Source organism: Pyxicephalus adspersus, chromosome 11 (assembly GCF_032062135.1).
Source record: "Pyxicephalus adspersus chromosome 11, UCB_Pads_2.0, whole genome shotgun sequence".
In the NCBI taxonomy this organism is placed as follows: domain Eukaryota; kingdom Metazoa; phylum Chordata; class Amphibia; order Anura; family Pyxicephalidae; genus Pyxicephalus; species Pyxicephalus adspersus.
Window position 1 is genome coordinate 54,326,884 of NC_092868.1, and position 18,375 is coordinate 54,345,258.

The 18,375-nt window shown below is 39.6% G+C and overlaps 1 protein-coding gene across 10 annotated transcripts in view; it reads left to right on the plus strand.

Annotated features, from left to right (window-relative positions):
* GRAMD1B (GRAM domain containing 1B) overlaps positions 1-16,702 on the plus strand; it is a 152,694-nt gene extending 135,992 nt beyond the window's left edge. For all 10 annotated transcript variants that reach the window (XM_072426593.1, XM_072426596.1, XM_072426595.1 and 7 more), the window contains 5 exons: positions 363-566; positions 3,284-3,368; positions 5,829-5,936; positions 6,020-6,140; positions 8,296-16,702. In XM_072426593.1, coding sequence (XP_072282694.1) covers positions 363-566; positions 3,284-3,368; positions 5,829-5,936; positions 6,020-6,140; positions 8,296-8,379 — 602 coding nt within the window. In that variant the 3' untranslated portion in view covers positions 8,380-16,702. The remainder of the gene's footprint in view (positions 1-362; positions 567-3,283; positions 3,369-5,828; positions 5,937-6,019; positions 6,141-8,295) is intronic.
* Positions 16,703-18,375: the final 1,673 nt, after the last annotated feature.

Consider the following 18,375-nt stretch of genomic DNA (forward strand, 5'->3'; position numbering starts at 1 on the left):
TTCGGACATATTTCTGTAAGTTACAGGTCTACAATTTAAAAAAAAAATTTCATGAAAACCTGTAACGCTTTTGGAACAGAAATCTAGAAATCAGTGTAAGGCTCAGGTGGTTAAAGTCATACTTACCTAAAAGAGCATCTGGGAAATAAACAAAAAAAATAAAACAGATGAGAATCGGTATTCATGGAGCGGGATGACTGTTGTAAAATTTTCTAATGGTTCATGGACCACTGGTTGGCAACTGCTGTTTTAAAGCATATTGGCGCAAAAATGAAACTTGTGGGGGATACTGGACAATAAAGAGATAAAAATGTGAAAGACTTCAACTGGCCTATAAACATTCTGTCACTTTCTTTTTCTAGAGAATGAGCTGACCAAAGCAGAAACGGCGTATTTGTCTGATCTTCACAGACAGTCTCCTAAAGAGAAAAGCACCAAGATTTCATCAACGAGACGAAGAAAGCGTCCTCATACTCATTTACGGATTCCTCATCTACAGGAAGTACTGAGCCCTGTCACTACACCTACCGATGAGGAGCGGCAACACCATGTCAGACATGTAGCAGGTCAGATAGAACAACACATGTACCTTTCTTCATTCCATGACCAATACTCTTTATAGATCATTTGCTGATGTGCTATAAATGACTTGTATCGCTCCTATAGCCATTAGTTTAATTAAAACAATCTCTAGAAAGTAGTAGTTGGAAACTGGTTTGCTCACTTGCTGTGATAAAACAAGTCACTCATTCCCTAAAAAGAACACTTTATTCTCCATTCTTAGAACATAATGTTCCTATTTCTTTTATCTGTGGGTATGTAAACAATTTTTACACATGGAGTATGTTTATAAAGCAGTCAAACATTGGCTAATTGCTAAGCCACCCTGTCACTAGAGTAACTTATAGTAAAAATGAGTTGATGACTACAAGCAAAATCAGATACCTAATACCCCGTGCTGTGTACTGTAGTGTGTCAAACACACATAATGTTCAGAGTTTTAGTGATTTACCCAGGGATAGACAGACTAGAAACCCAGTAGGGAGCAGTTAAAGAGGAACAAATCCCTGCAGTGCTCGCCTGTCCCTCAGACGCCACTATCCTCCTTTTTCTTCACTTTGTCTTTGCAATCCTCCTCCTTCTTGATTGGCCGAGCTGGGATGAAGTAAATTTAGTTCAACTTTAACATATTAACAGTTAAAAAAAAAATGTGATCTTGAATGACTCTTTGTGGCTGTCATCCTGATTAGCTTTATCCAATCAGAATGGCGGAAAAGCAGAAATAATCTTATTGTTGGGGTCAGATGACTGTATACAGTGTTTGACTTCCTGGTAGTGTGACATTAAACATCTGTAAAACATAGTTATCTAGCATGGCCGGGCACCATGTGATGTGTCACAAGTGTTTGTGTATGGATTGTAAGATAAGACCTCATTTGTATGGATATAGAACAAGGAAGATGGTTGATGTTATGGTGCATAAATGGCAGGTTTGGGGATACAAGTCTGCTGTCATTTCAAAATCTTAATTCCAACCAGAACTTTTTTGTTTTAGATAATAGTGGGACAAGATTAGATATTTTTATATAAGGTCTGTGTTCCAATAAAGAAGCCTTCCCTGTCATCCTGCTTTGTCTGACACCCATCATGGAGACACAGAATGACAGGATATCCATCTCATGGGGGCACAGCCAGCAGTAATCTCCCGACAGAAGTTATTATTATTATACTGTATTGATATAGTGCAAACATATTATGCAGCGCTGTATATTTAAAAGGGGTTGCTAATGACAAAAGTACAAACAGTGACACAGAAGGAGAGGATCCTGTCTGAATGACTTTCTCGCTTTTCTATAAAATGTATTCTTTGAAGTCCTTATAACACATGGATTGTAGTAGAAAGTAGTTTATTGCCAGAATGTTTTGACTGTTATCCGTCCCTCCCCTTAGGTACATTGTCTTAGCTTCACCTGCGATTATGCCTTTTCATTCACTCCCCATATTCAGAACATTTCCATGTCCTTTCACCTGCATAACATCTCCAAAATCTGCCCCTACCTGTCACCAGAGACCACAAAACTGCTTGTACACGCTCTCATCATCTCTCGTCTGGACTACTGTAACCTCCTCCTCTCTGGTATTCCACTAACCCGACTCTCCTCTACAATCTGTTATGAATTCTGCAGCCAGACTCCTCCATCCTTCCCACCGCTTCTGCTTGCCTCTCTTTGTAGTTCTCTTTATTGGCTTCCATTTCACCTTAGAATCAAATTCAAGATCCTGTGCTTTGCCTTCAAATCCCTCCAAAGTTCTTGTCTCACTTACCTTTCTGACCTGATAGAAAAAAAAAAAATCCTCTAGCCGCTCTCTTCACTCCTCCAATGACCTACTAATGACTTCCTCATTCATAATCTCCTCACACGCACAGCTCCAAGACTTTTCTAGAGCTGCCCCAACTCTCTGGAATGGTTCCTCGTCCTATTCGACTTGCTCCTACTTTCTGCTCATTTTCTTGCCTACCCGTCTTATTCTGTCTCTTAAACCCTCACTACTGCACACCACTACGGTACATATCCCCCCTCCTATCATATGTTACTTCCCCCACCTTCTAGATTATAAGCTTTTCAGGGCAGGGTCCTCTCCTCCTCCTGTGTCACTGTCTGTACCTGTATGTCATTTGCAACCCCTATTTATGTACAGCTCTGCGTAATATGTTGGCGCTATATAAATCCTATTATCTATATTAATAATATTAATGATAATAGGAAGGTGCTTTCTGGAAAAGGCATTGTTTTCGTCTTCTAGAATAACTCAACAACGTAATGGGGAAAGTTCTGAAAAAAAAAAAAAAGCAAAATTGCTGTGTTGCATCATAAATCATATCATAGATATCTTTATACTTTGCCCATAGTCCTGCGATAATCGCTGTGTGTAATATTTATCATTTGTAGTTTGTGTAATCCGGGCAGAATAACAAGATGGGAGAGGCACAATAATCGCAGTGGGTTAGTTCATAACACTGGTAGGAAATAAGTCCAGCAGTGCAATTGTTATGAATAGATCTAAGGCAGATGAATTTACCGGAGCAGAGAAACAAATCATTCTCCTAACAGTAAATCTGATTTTATGGGAATGTATTGAATGAAAATGCTTGCAGGTATTTATGTTCAGCTGTATTTTGTATCCACAGCTTTTTAATGGATCTCTGTGTACATTTGTCAGTTTGTAGTAAAACAGATTATATATTATTATATATAATTGTTTTTGTTTTTTTGTTCTTTAGGCTCCACGCAGACGCGTCATGTTCCGGAGGAGAAGCATAGTCAGCTCCAGAGTATCTCCAAACTCCTTCTGGTCATCAGTTGTGTGTACGTCTCTATATGAACCTGGGTATTCCAATGGGTGTCAATGTGAAGGTGGTGGGATGGCAATGTTTGGCCTGAGCAAGTCCTCTCTACCTCAGTGTATATACTTTATATATACTATCATAATACCAATAATAGCCTTATACATCCGTCATTCCAGTATAATGTATAAGCTATAAAACCTCTGATATTTTACGGTTTTATTAGCTTTAAATTATTATTATAGTTCTTGGAAGTTTCCTTTTTATTCAGCTACATCTTCTGATAATCTGAAATCAGAATGTGAATCACTGTATATAGTTGTTCATACTGCAGACATCTTTGTTGGTTTAAGAGAAGCTTTTGTTTCCCAGGTAGATGGGTTACCATAGGACATTCGGCATTCTTCTGGTGATTACGCAGAAATTCACTTGTTTATGGTGTATAAATAACATGATGTTTGGGTACCCACAGCAACCGGGTTATAATCGCTGACTCACTCACTTATCTGGTTTGGTCTGTGCATAAGTAGCGGTTATCAGATTATTAGGTCCAGGGATTAATATTTGACTACAGGTCTGCTTTAAACAATGTGAACTACAGTGTAAAGCTACGTACACACTTCCAATTATTATCGTTGGAAAACGAACGACGAACGATCCTGCACGATATCTACGAACGATCGTATAGCACCGATCCTGCACATAGAGGTAACGACACGATCGTTCGTAGATATTGTACACACAATAGATACGATCGTTTAAGTGATAGAGGAACTATGTGCACGACAGGAAAGTGAACGAACGTTCGTTCATTACGCATGCTCAGAACATGGACGATCAACGAACGATCGTACACACGAACGATGTTCAACGATCGTCGTCCGATCCGCCGGTCCGGTCGTTCGTTTCCAACGACTTTCCTCGTCCATCGGCGTCGTTGGTTACTTTTTTAACGAACGATTTTTGCCCAATCGATCGTTCGTCGTTCGTTTTGAACGATAAAAATTGGAAGTGTGTACGCACCTTTATGAATCTTTTAGATAAAGCAGGTTCATTATCTGTGAATTAAAGTTCAAATCCCACCAACTGTGTGTTTGATGGGTAACTTCCTGTGCAATAATTGTCATTGGAAAGAGTCTCAGGAATGAACGACTGCACAATGCATGAACGAGCTCTGTACATACAGCACCGTTCTGCTTTATGGAGAGGGGAGAATGATGGAGCGGTACCCAGCTGCACTCTCTTTTCTTTACTTTCATTATAATTGTTCCTCATCTGTGGATCTGCTAGGACGGTCGTCTGGATGACGAACGCTGTACACACACCGAGGCAATGTTTAGACGAGAATCATCTGGCGTGTGTATGTATGTAGCCTTAGCAGTGAAGATATCTGCAACATAAGAGCTGTAGGGGAGTTTAGGGGCCTGACAGTCACAGGGGATTTACATGCAAACAGCTAATCTACAAATATTTAATGTTTGTATGTTCCATACAAAATGTATTGTTTTTGAGGTGAAATATTTGCTATAATTTAAAAAATAAACAGATTACTTAGATTATTGCACACTGTGCCTTTCCATTTGTTACGTAGTGCCCTCTGTTGAACGATATGAGTATTACACTACCTAAATCTGTGTTTCTCAACCATTTTAACATGGGGAAACCCCTTGAAATAAGTTTCAGGTCTTCACGGAAACCTTTCTGTATTTACTATATCCACAACTCACAGTATATTAGTGTGGCGGTCAGAGAGAAGAATTCCTCACTGCTGGCCATTGTCACCCTTGCATGGAATCTGTTAAACTGACTGAGATGCACAATTTGCTTATTACTTAAGGAACTCTCAGAAGGAACCCTGGTTGAGAAAAACTGACTTATTTTATTATGTATTTATGTATCCCACTTAACATTTTCCATAGCGAATTTGCGGATTATCCAACTAATTAACCATTCACCTTAATAAATGTTCCTCGAAGGAGCTCGCAATGTAATCCCTACCATAGTCCTAGTCACTATCACTTAATAGATTTGAGTTATTTTCTATCATTTACAAATATAACAAATGTTTGTATTTCAGTTACCAAAGGTTGCACTAGGTGGTGGACTCAAATTCTTGAAGCAAACCTGTGATAGTATAGCAACATGTTTGCCATGTTCTGATCAGTAGTGAGTCAGTGTGTCCACAATTAAATCTCTAGCCTGGTGTAAATTTGGAAAGTATAGAAGGGTAGTGTGCTTCATGTATGGAAATTATTTTATTTTCTCCCACCAAGAAGAGGTGGGAGGACATAACTGTACTTTGCCATGTGTTAGTCAATGGTCTAATTGAATTGTTATGTTTTTATTGTGGTTATTAGAGTGATAATGGCAGTTCGGTAATCTGAAAGTATTCATCCTGTCAAATCAGTAACGTACTTTGTTAATTGTATTCCAGGTCTACAATACCTTTGTATCTCACACAGTTTATGTTCTTTTTCTACAGCCTGGTGCTGCTGGTCATGCTCAATGTAATGTTGTTTTACAAGCTCTGGATGTTGGAGTACAGCACTCAAGCCCTGAGCACTTGGCAAGGCCTCCGACTACAAGAAAGGTAAAAACACAAATTGTAAATCTGAACACTATTCCCAAGCGATACCTTTGGTGGTTCTAATTCCATTATCTTTATATTTGCAGCCCCCTTCCGCAGTCACAGGCCGAGTGGACCCAATTGCTGGAGTCTCAGCAAAAACATCACGACACAGAGCTCCAAAAATGGAGGCAGATTGTAAAATCATCTGTCATGCTGCTAGATCAGGTATATATTTAGCTTTAAAGAGGCCTTTGTGCCGGAACATTTTTCAGTAACAGATCATAGATTTATTAGTGAACTAGCTAGGAGAATTATTTTGAATATTTTTATGAAATTATTTTCATTATTATTTATTGATTGCACAGGAGAGATTTGCACTCACAATTACATTTGTTGTTTATTACACTAATACAGGGTTGTCCAACTGATAGGCCCATACATTCTTCCTTTGTCTCACATGGCCCCAGCCATACAGCACAAGGTAGAAGCAGGTTCTCTTTTCTCTTATGCACCCGGCACTGTCTGCAGGGCAGAATGGGCCATTAATCAGTCCACTGATCATTCTCCCCAACCGGGAGATCACTCTGAAAAGAGCTGTGTAGTTCTAGACAGACCTGGCAGGAGAAAGCAGTGCAGGAGGATTTGTTCACCACTGAATGCCACATAAGTCGTTTTGTTAATTATTTTAGCCCTCTGAATAGTTTGGGGAGGGATTTTGTTTATTGCTGCCACTGTAACCCCATAGGGAGGGGGTATTTATTGCTGCTACTGTACACCAATGAAAGGAGTAATATTAATGCTTGCCACTAGACACCCAACAAAAATAGAGGGTTGAAAGAAAAATATTGGAGGGCGGTCATTTCTTCTATTTTTATCAATGAAAAGGAGGAGGGTGTTAAGATTGCTGTCATTGACATCATTGAAGCTGAATCCAGAAATCTTGCATGGCTGTACCTGTGGCGACATAATGTTCCATACAGATTAGTGCAAGAGGAGGATAGCCAGTAAGATAGCCTGAGGCTTCTTGGGAGGGCATTAATACAGTTTATATGCATGTCTTTTCTTTATCATGGAATATATGGCCATCACCAATATTTCCTCAACTAAAAGTCGCTCAGAAAATGGCTGATGTAGATGTGGCCAGCACTTGACTTGTGTATGCAAATGTCGCCACTGCATGAAAACCTTGCTCTATAATGTCACCACCACCTAGTGGTGAAATAAGGTAATGCTGAGCACTTGCATGGTATGCTTCATTGCCTACAAGTGAATAATATGAAGTAGACACCATAAACTGCCTAGCTCACAGTAGTTCTTGACCTACACTTTCCATGCCATAAATTTGTATTGAAAAATACTCCCAAACAAAGAATATTCGATATAACATAGTGGTATAGGTGATTCAAAGAAGCATGACAGCATCTTGACGCATTTAGTCATAAAGTCTAAAGCTACGTACACACGTCAGATTTTTATCGCCCGATAATCGGCATCGGCCAATTATCGGGCGAAAATCTGCCGTGTGTACAGTCGGTGTCGTCCGTCGTCTGGACGACCGACCTGCCGGATCCACGGACGATGGACGACAGCCGATCGTAATGAAAGGGAAGGGGGAGAGCGCGCAGCAGGGTGCCGCTCCGTCGCTCTCCCCCTCCCCTCTCCATAGAGCATGAACGGTGCTGTATGTACAGCATCGTTCATGCATCTTGCAGCCCCTTGTCGTTGGAAAGGATCGTGAAAGATCCTTTCCAACGACAAAAATTGCAAGTGTGTACGCAGCTTAAGGCGTCGTGGCATTGCCTTTGTTGAACAATGGGGCCGGTGTCTCCCTAGTGGCAGCAGGTCTGTGTATGTACCAGAACATCTTGGCAGTGCTCGGGCCTCACAATATTTCTTCTCACTTATTGAAGTAGATTCTAGGTTATCTCCCCTCCTATTGTGTGTTAATTCCCCCACCTCCTAGATTGTAAGCTCTTCGGGGCAGGGTCCTCTCCTCCTGTGTTACTGTCTGTATTCGTCTGTCATTTGCAACTCCTAATAATTGTACAGCGCTGGGTAATATGTTGGTGCTATAAAAATCCTGTTAAATAATAATAATAAATTCCAGGTTAAAATTCTGATTAGTCTTCTTTATGCATCCAATGCAGACCTACGATAGAGCTATAGGATTGCTTAAAACACATAGACAAATCTAATCTTTACTTATCTTTACTTTTTCTGCTTCAAAAAAAAAAAAAAAAACATTTATGAATGTTTTTAAAACTTTGTGGCCCCTCTCCTATCCTAGTGACTTAAATGTAATCACATAATCAAACAATGTGTCTTTTTTTTTTTTTTTTTGTTCTCGGTCTAATCCCTGTTGCTTTATTTCCCTCCCCAGATGAAAGATTCCCTGATAAACCTCCAAAATGGCATTGTTTCACGAGACTTTGTCTCCGACTCGGAGGACAAACCTTACCAATGAGGGTGACGGGAATGGATGGCGGGAGAAAGTGTGCAATATGTGTATAGAGAAGATTTATATGTAGATACATATATGTATATTTAAATATATATATGTATACTATGAATACAAAAATTTATATTCTAGAATGAACTGTATACGCCTCAGCTGTGTTAAGGGATGGTCTTTGTCCAGCTGCCCAAGGACGTTTTGGCTCAGAGATACTGGGTTATGGTGTTTCAGCCTTGACTTTCTCAGCATTATTGTTCTGAAGGAAGATTTGTGCAGCTCTTCCTCAACACGAGGATCTTTCTAAATCCAGTGTATAAACCTGCGCCATTGCTCTACCTCCGACACCCGCAAACCTTTTGCTGATGTCAACTCGACATAGCACCGGTGTCTAGGCTGGTGCTGCGAGTGGATTGGTGCTGAGGAGATAAGCAGAGGCACCCCCCAGAACAAGGAGAAGAAGAGGAGTACGGAGCAAAAATGCACAATCGCTCCTTACGGATGTCTGTGTCATCACAAACTCTTAAATGAATCCGTGAAGACTCCACTGCCACCCAGCACTGGTCCAATCAAGCATAGACAGTGCGGAATCTGAGAAGTGTCCTGTCTCCTGGACGGAGCAATACATGGGAGAAGCTAGATTTTATAATATATTTTTTTCTCTTAAGTAATTTAAAGCTTGAAAAAAATAGGGATTTATTTGTCTTTATGTAATACCTTGTTTGGATTACAGTGCTCTGTCTGCAGCTCTATCCTGGGCAATGGCTGAGGAACCTCTTGCCAGTGTTATGTGACCACATCTACTAACTTATCATGTTTCTTTTTTTTTTTTTTTTCATTTATCCTTTATAAACTCAGTTGGCGGAGGTCCTTCCTAATTGCAGTGGGGGACAGTTCTGCTGCTACCAAATTTATTGCACGAAAAAAGTATTTCAATTTCACAACAATTCAGCCAGTTTGACCATTTTGGCAGCAGGCTTAGCGTAACTTGTAGTTTCCTAGCAGGCATTAGGAACCGGTTTTCCTGTACATACCACAAATGTAGAAAGGAAGATAAAAATATTTGTAATTCCCAGTCATATTTTCAGAATAATGGCAGAATAGCTTAAAAGTAAATTATTCTGTTATCTATTCAAAAGAAAGTATTTCTAAATACCAAGCCTGTGAGTTTGTTTGGTCAGATGTCCCCCACTACTTTTGGGCTAACCCAAGTTTATTTCCAAGAGCTACCACAGCTGCTAACCTATTGAACGACTGTCCAATCCTGAATGTGTCTGTAGGTAAAGACAAATCTCTACGTATATATAAGGGAATGCTGCTAGATACTACAGAAATCATTCGACTTTGTCATAGATGAGCCGGCAAGTGCAGGAGAAAGAACACTACGCCTCCGGCACCTTTAGAAAGGGCTTTTTGTTGACCAGCAGGCCTTGGTTGACGCTGCCATATATCTGCTTTGTGAAATTGGAGGTAGCTAAAAGAGTTGCTATATTTGGTAGCTGGCTGCCGTATTGTGTGACTGGAGTTCAGTTTATAGGGATTAGGAATAGAAGAATAGATAGCTCTGCATTCCAGCACTGGCACCGCCACGTGTCTGCTTTATGATTTCATGTCATTAACAACAAACCAGTGCAGTGTGTCAGTATATCCAGTGTTGAACCCAGTCATTTTTTACCCAGGTGGCAGAAAATTGTAGGTGGGTAGCAGCCCCTGTATTGTGACCCAACTCTTTAGTAACCACCCAAAAACAGCCGGGTGTTTACTGAAAAGTGCCAGGTGGTGCACCCAGCTAAAAGGGACTGGGGAGAACACTGTATATCCTGAATCTTCTACAGAGCGTAAAGAGCGATTCTAAAGCTTTAGGGATGGGAAAGGCACTGGACTTCTGCCATTCCTACACCAGCTCAAATATCGTTCACACGAAGGGTAATTGTAGACAGACTGGCTGATTTGGGACCACAAGAATCAACACAAGCATTTCAGCAATTTAGCAAGAATCTTGTGCAAATATGCAGATACACTGGACTAATGTATTTATTGTTATTTATTTATTAACATATTTCTGGGAAAAAAGTATCAACATTAATTCACTTCCTGTCCCCATTATATGTAGCTGAAGCTTCCAATTTTAATTGCATTTATGTAAAGATTTTTTTTAAGTACATTCTGGATGTTTGTTTTTAAACCTAAAGAAAGTCTTAACTGGAAATTCTTATTCTTTTTTTTTAGAAGGCTGTGGAAAATATCTGAACCTATATCTTGCTTCTGTTTATTCCATTGGGAATAATGTATTAAATGAAATATAGATATTTTTTTTAGTAAATGAAATGTAGTCTTTTTATTACAAGTTATGCTCCCTTTGCATGAGGATTGAGCAAAGCATAAGAAATCCGTCATTTATGATATGCTAATCTGAGGATTATGGGAATGGTAGTTTAGAAGGTAGATTTAGATTCACCTATTGTCTAGTATATTTCCACATCTATTCTACTTTATTTTGCCTTTACCTTCAAAAATTTGATCACAGATCATAAAAGTGGATGCTGCCCTCACCTCTGACATTTACAGATTGACCTGTTAGGCTTGTATGTCAAACCTTGTACTAGGTAAATATTGCACTTCTGCCTTGCTTCAGCTTTTTATTGCTTGGATATTATATGGTCTCGGCCCAGGGGCAATTAATGTGACCCTATGTTTGTCTTGTGTTTATTATCTTGCTGCTATTTTAGTTTGCTATTGTGGTGACACAATCTCAATGCTTCCTGCCCTTGGCTGTGTACCCAAATATTTCCACATGTTCATTTTATTTAGGGTAAAGGGCATTGCGTTGGCACGTCTGGGTGAGAAGTGATTTTTAGATACGTCAATGCAGCCTGCCAACAGGCATCGTGGCCGGCCATAGGATGGGAGCTCATGTTCCAGACAGACTTGGTGTCAGGTTTGCAGATGTTTTCTCTGCCTGTTAGTATTAAAGCACATATTGCATGTTGTGTATAAATGATTTAGCTCCTAAACATTTCTCATGTTCTTCTCTTGCTGGGCAGGACCCTGAAGAGAAAGGCCAATATCCACCACATTTCACTTTCCAATTGATCTTTTAACAGCTGCTGAAAGCCTTTTCTGGTGGATATGGTGGTGGCATTGATCGATTACAGAAGGCCTTGCATCTAATTTAAATCAGAAGCATGCTGCTACAGGAAAATTCTGATTTTCAGATACATACGATAGTCCACAAATGCTCATTGACAAAAAAAAAAACGCAAACGCAAATGCATAGCATATAGAGATAGTGATATGTGGGTCATGCTGTCCACAGGGGTACACACTAAATAAAGTTAAAGGGACCATCTCCCTCCAGTCACCCTACTTCTAAACCTACTTAGAGAAAAGAATAGAGGAAAACGTATTCCTCCCTTATTACACAGCCATGCAAAGTGTATCAATAAGGATGTAATAGGGAAGGAAGCAGAGTCCCTCAATAAACATTGGATAAAAGGATGTTTTGGTGAGAGATGAAAAGCAATCCTATTTCCTTCATTGTTTTTTGAGTGACACAGCTCTGTAGTGTCGTACTTTGTATGTAAATTACCTTCCCTGGTTGTTCACAGGATATCGTTCTACATCGCTGTGTCTTTTGATGAACAAAAAAGGAAAAAGATTGTATAATGAATACAAACATTCCTCTCCAAAAGGCCTTTTCTCATCATTTCTTTATACTGTATATCACAGATTACATACGCTATCTTCGCTTCTCCAATGGCCTCCCAATGACTTCCCCACTTATAACCTCATCACACACACGGCTCCAAGACTTTTCTAGAGCTGCCCCGACTCTCTCAAATGGTCCTCCTCATCCTATTCGGCTTGCTCCTACATTCTGCTCCTTAAAAAGAGCCCATATAACCCATCTTTTTAAATTTGCCTACCTGTCTTCTTCTGTCTCTTAAACCCTTACTACTTCCCACCATTCCAATATCTCCCCTCCTATTGTGTGTTACTTCCCCCACCTCCTAGATTGTAAGCTCTTCAGGGCAGGGTCCTCTCCTCTCCTTGTGTCACTGTCTGTGTCTGTCATTTGCAACCCCTATTTAATGTACAGCGCTACATAATATGTTGGCGCTATATAAATCCTGTTAAATTAATAATTGGGTGAGCATCACACAATTGTGTCTGTGATCAACAACTCAGATGAAGCCACTCATAGCGGTCAGCATCCATAAACAATCATTTTACCAAACATATAAATGTTTATTAGTGTTACCTGTATATAGTGTTAAAGATCCCAGACTTAAGTGCCTAGATGTTCAATTTTGTATAAAAGGTAAAACAGGTTATCTATTACTTTTATTGTATTCATTTTCTTGAGCCTCTCACTTGTTCCTGCAGATAAAAAAAACTGCTTTCTATTTTTGTAAAGGTTCACATTATCCTTCTTTTCCATAAATGAGTAGTGTACAGGGCTTGATTGGGGGGGTGGGAATAATGTACCTGCCAAGTTACAGATAAGGCAGAATACAAACAGTCTGCATGTTGGGGTTTGTAGCTAATCGGCAGCTTGGAGACCGAACATTGCTAATGTGTAATGATATAGTGTGCTGAATTACAGGTTTATGATGCCATATCTATGCCTGAGCTGCTTCCTATTATACAGATATTTGGCGTGGGCTTTAGCATGACATGAAGACATATAAATTATATTCCCCCAAAAAGCTATAGTTATGGAATGGCTTACTAATCAGGGTACACAAATACTAAAGTTTTCATTTTGAAGTAAACCCTACTTCACCGAAGTCATGTTTAACAAACTTTTATTCTGACTTACTATGCTGACCCAAATCCGACCAGGTTCCTGAGTACCCAATGCTGAGTGTAGCTATGTTTTTTTTTTATTTTCTCCTTTCTGTACAATTAATATACCTATCAAATGTAGCAATGTGTTCTAGAATCCTACACACGCAATGATGTGCAGGATTGTGGGAGAGCAATATAAACCAAGAAGCCTCATACTCTGAATTTACAGCACATTTTAACATTGGAAAGGGTGCTTCCATTATCCTCAGTATCTGCCCAGGCTTCCATTTTATATCCTGACAGTACAATTTGCTATTTGTTAGAAATTCCATGGAGAAGAGCAAGAGTCCTAGCAGATGGCTTTCTTTTGGAATATGTCTCCGCCATTGTATTGTAGTGCCATTGCTCATTTGTGCAGGACTCAATTCAGCCAAAACTCACCTCATGATGTTTTGTAGAGGTAATATCAGGACACCTAAGCATCTGCATTATTTACATCTGAAGCTGGCCACAATTACATTACAGTCCTAAATTTCTGTCAAAATACCAATATTGGTAGCTAATTGTAAAATATCATTGCAGCTTAAAGTGCATGACCAGCCAAAATTTCTATTTGGCATTGTGGAAAAACCTTTTAGGTTCTTCTCACCAGGGCATTAGAGAGATTGCAGCTCACTTCCCGTCCCAAAGTTTCAGGTTTTTAGTAATACTTTATTATTTAATATAAAACTTCATTTTGCCATTTGTATCTTAATGTACAGTGCTGCGTAATATGTTGGCGCTATATAAATCCTGTTTATTAATAATAATAATAATAATATTATTAAGGAGACTGCTCCAGTTCTAGGAACAAGCTGTCACCCTCCACACAAAACAAGCAACAATGGTTGGATGCTCAGTTTGAAACTACCAAAAAAGTTGATTTTGGCACATGGACAGGGCAATATACAACATACATTGTTTATAACTCTGAAATGCAATCAATTCCTACCAAATTTAGGAAAATCCCCCCATTGAGGATAGAAGCAGTTGTTTCAACCTTTCCTCACTTTATTTCTCATTCTGTTTTTGTTCCTGATAAACTGGGACTGAAAGTGAGTGAAACTCTTACCGGGACAGATCCTGATCCATATATTGGATCTAAGCCCCATTATATGGAAATTGGAGTTGGTTTTAAGTTTTTGACACAATATGTTACCATAGCATGAGGCATGCCATGCTTGGCTTCTGCTTGCCATGTTTGAGCATGATTCTTTTGAAGCCAGGGATCATTGTAAAATAAGTTCTGTAGTAAAAGGTAACTTGGAAAAATAATATTTTTGTAGATCTTTACAGAACAGTATGGCTACAATAGTCTCTTTGTCATGTTAAATAATACTAAGGTTGTGTACACACGTCAGATGATTCTCAACCGATAATTGCCTCAGGGCTGATATCAGATGAGAATCTGGCATGTGTATAGCGCTTGCTGTCCGTCGTTACGAAGAACAATCATGAAAGCGAAGAGGAAAAAACGCAGCGGGATGCCACTCCATCATTCTCTCCTTTCCCTCTTCATAGAGCAGAACAGTGCTGTATGTACAGAGCTCAATCATGCATTGTGCAATCTTCTGTCTTTGAAAAGGATCATGAAGGATCCTTTCCAACGATAATTATTGCATGTGTGTACCCAGCCTTAGGCATGCTAAAATATCAATTCATGATTTTGATGGAGAGACTTAATAATCACCACTAATATGATATTACAGTTTGATAAATCAGGGTCTGTGGAGATTTGTAAACACTCTTACCCCGTGCTCATGCAGCTTTTGCCTCATCAGAATATATATTGTCACCTTTTGAGATCAGACTGTACTGTAATGTTTGTGGCCAGGTCTTCATTCCATTCCATTCTATTCCATTTTCTTTGTAATCAGTTGCCAGTAGCAGCCTCCCCTTTGTCATTGGTACAACTGTCTGGTGCTAATCTAGTGAAGACCCGTGTTGTTCTTAAAGAAGCTGCACGAACATTCTGCAGTAAGAATGGTGCTTTTATTTCTCTAACTCTGATTACTGGTACTTGTAGTCTGGGCATTACCTGTTTTTTTTTTGCTTTTTAATTCATGAACTTTACTTTACCTTACAGATAAAAAAAATAGATATAATTGTTAATTGCTGAACTTTTCATGAGTTTCACAAACTTTACAGTGGCTGTATTGATTTATGGTCAACAAAGGCTGTTGTGAAGACTATCACATGTGCAGCATGATCACTGTGCTGCAGAACTTACTGAAATAACATAAAAACTTTAATTTTTTTTATTTTTTTTGTGAATCTGTGCTGTCTTGTCATGTAATCGGCAGTTCTGGCTCTTTTTATTTAAGGTTGGTCATAAACGGGCAAACATCTCTCTGTAAATGAAAGGTGGCCAACCTCTGCCTTTCCCTGAGAAAGGTGGGGACCTAGCATGTACTCAGCAATTTACCTGGCAGGGGGAAAAAACATTGGGCAATGGGCTTTAATTGGTCTTTGTCGATGGTATCAATTTTCCTTTCATTCAGATGTTTCTAACTCAATTATTCAGATATATTTGACCTGCAATTGTCCTCCTAGTTTTGCATTCCCATTGACACCTAGGGGATTGCAAAAATGTCATCGCAGGGCCTCTCTTACCAATGGCAAGTCCAATAAATGATCTCAACAAAATGTAAATTGCATGTAAGCAACAATAAACTCCTCTGATGCTGGATGTGCTCCTTATCACCCCCTTGACTGAGCATTGCGGTGGGTTTGTTCATTCATGGCCTTCCTTTAATCTGTGTAACAGCCCGGCTTTTCCTAATGACAGATTTTTTAAACCTGTGCTTTGAGCAATCCCACCCAGTTGGATACTGGCCTTTACCAGGTAACCACAAGCTGGTGAAGGCTGATCTGTGACTGGTTGCCTTGTGGTAGTACAACTCTTGCTCACTGTCTTTTTGTATAAGACCTATTTGTTTTACAAGCCAACAATGCCGACTGGGTTTGTAGTCTATACCCTAAAAGCATTTGGGTCGGTTTAATAGAGTTTTCTTCTTTATACCAACAATATGCTGAAAGCGTTTGTTTTTTTTCCCCCCTTTAATCCATTTTGACAATGTTTACTTGTAGCTGTTACTATGTCTATATTTGTACCACAAATTGTAACTTCAATTTCATGGCACTTTGCACTGGAAAATGCAGAAAACCTTTCAATTCTTTGATTTCCTCCTGAGAGATTGGAGAGTGCAGCACAGAAGAATCCTTAGAAAGTAGCAAAGAGTTTCATTTCAGCAGATATATTGCACCTGCGCAGCCTGTTCGTCAAGAGATCTCTACAATCATGTTGTTCTATGGTGTTACTGACCTCTGGATGGCAAAACTGTACATGTACAAATTAATAAATAATAAACCTTTGCGCTGTGCGCAGGGGAGTTATGTCCTGGGGGCCTGGTAGCATAGGTATATAACGGCTACTCAGCCAAATCTCAATGTGAAATAGCTAGAAAGACTTAATTATGAATAAAATAAGTATTTCAACAAGGAATATGTCTCTGTGTTGTGTTTCTTTTATTCTACAAATCCTAAACACCCAGTACTAGGGCTAATGCACCACCGACTGCCATACTCTTTGGAAGAGTGTTTTTATTATTATTATTATTATTATTATACAGTATTTATATAGCGCCATCATATTACGCAGCGCTGTACATAGTCCATAGTCGTGTCACTAACTGTCCCTCAAAGGAGCTCACAATCTAATGTCCCTACCATAGTCATATGTCATTAATGTAGTCTAAGGTCAATTGTTAAGGAGAAGCCAATTAACCTAACTGCATGTTTTTGGGATGTGGGAGGAAACCGGAGTACCCGGAGGAAACCCACGCAGACACGGGGAGAACCTGCAAACTCCATGCAGATAATGTCCTGGCTGGGGATTGAACCTGGGACCTAGTGCTGCAAAGGCCGGAGTGCTAACCCCTGAGCCACAAAGTTTTTAACACGAGGGAACCCTTGAAAAAACTTTTTAGGTGTCAATGGAACCCCTCTTATACTTACTATATCCACAGATCACAATATATTGCTGTGGTGGTCTGGAGGAAGAATGCCACCTACATAGCTGACCCGTTTGAAGAATTATACCCTTACAGATAGCCAAAACGACTATTGGTGTCAGTTAAACTGACCTGAGAGGCATAAATTGCTCATTGCTCTCAAGGAACCGCTAGCAACCTCTGGAGCAACCTCTTAACCACTAACTACTTTACTTTAATGAACCCTGTAATGGGAGAAACGTGGAACCTGTCATCGCTGATTTTTCCTTCTTAAAGTTGTATAAATGTTTCAACATATGAAAGCTTTGTTTTTGTTTTCCAATGGGACGTAAACTCCTATGCATATTTACTTTTGCGTCTTTTAAGCATTAAATGTTGCAGTGAGGGTAATGGGAAGAACTAGTGTAACATACTAGGATACTGGGGACTTTTGCTTTTGAGTTACTGTCCCAGACTATAGTCCGACAAGATTTCTGACTTTTTTCACAGGTTTTCTTTTGAGTGAAGTGACACAGACTCTTTAAATCCCAACCCACTTACACTTGGCTCCTCAACTAATCCTATGCCATATTGGATCCACTGCGAAACATCCAATATTTCAGGGAGCATCTGATATTCAACTAATATGCTGTGTTTATAGCCAATGTCAGTAGGCATTGAAGTTTAATGCCAAATGTCTGCTGCACCACATATGCAGGGTATTCAAAAGTTTTAAGATCCTGGCCATTATAGTGCCCCCAGACTACAGTCCGACAAGATTTCTGACATTTCACAGATTTGCCTTTGAGTAAAGTTACAAAGCCTTTTCAAAGCTGACCCTGACCCACTTACACCTAGCTCTTCAACTGATCCTATGCCATTTTAGAGATGTGGTTCAGGAAACTTAACCTTCAAATATTATGTTGTGTTCATGGCCAAAGGCAGTTTGCCAGAATGGTACACCTTCATGTAAGGAGAACAAAGCTGGCCCTCTTTTAAGCTTTTGCCAGACAGCTTTATGTTCAGTGAAGCAGAGAGGGAGATGGTTGTCTGCAGATCTTCAGGCTCAGTTTTCTCTTCAGAAAAAGTACTGTGAGAAGGCATTGCATTTGAATCGCCACATCTGTGAATCCTTACATTTAGGGAGCAGCGCCTTACATCTTTCACTGCAGAGCTGTAGCTTTGA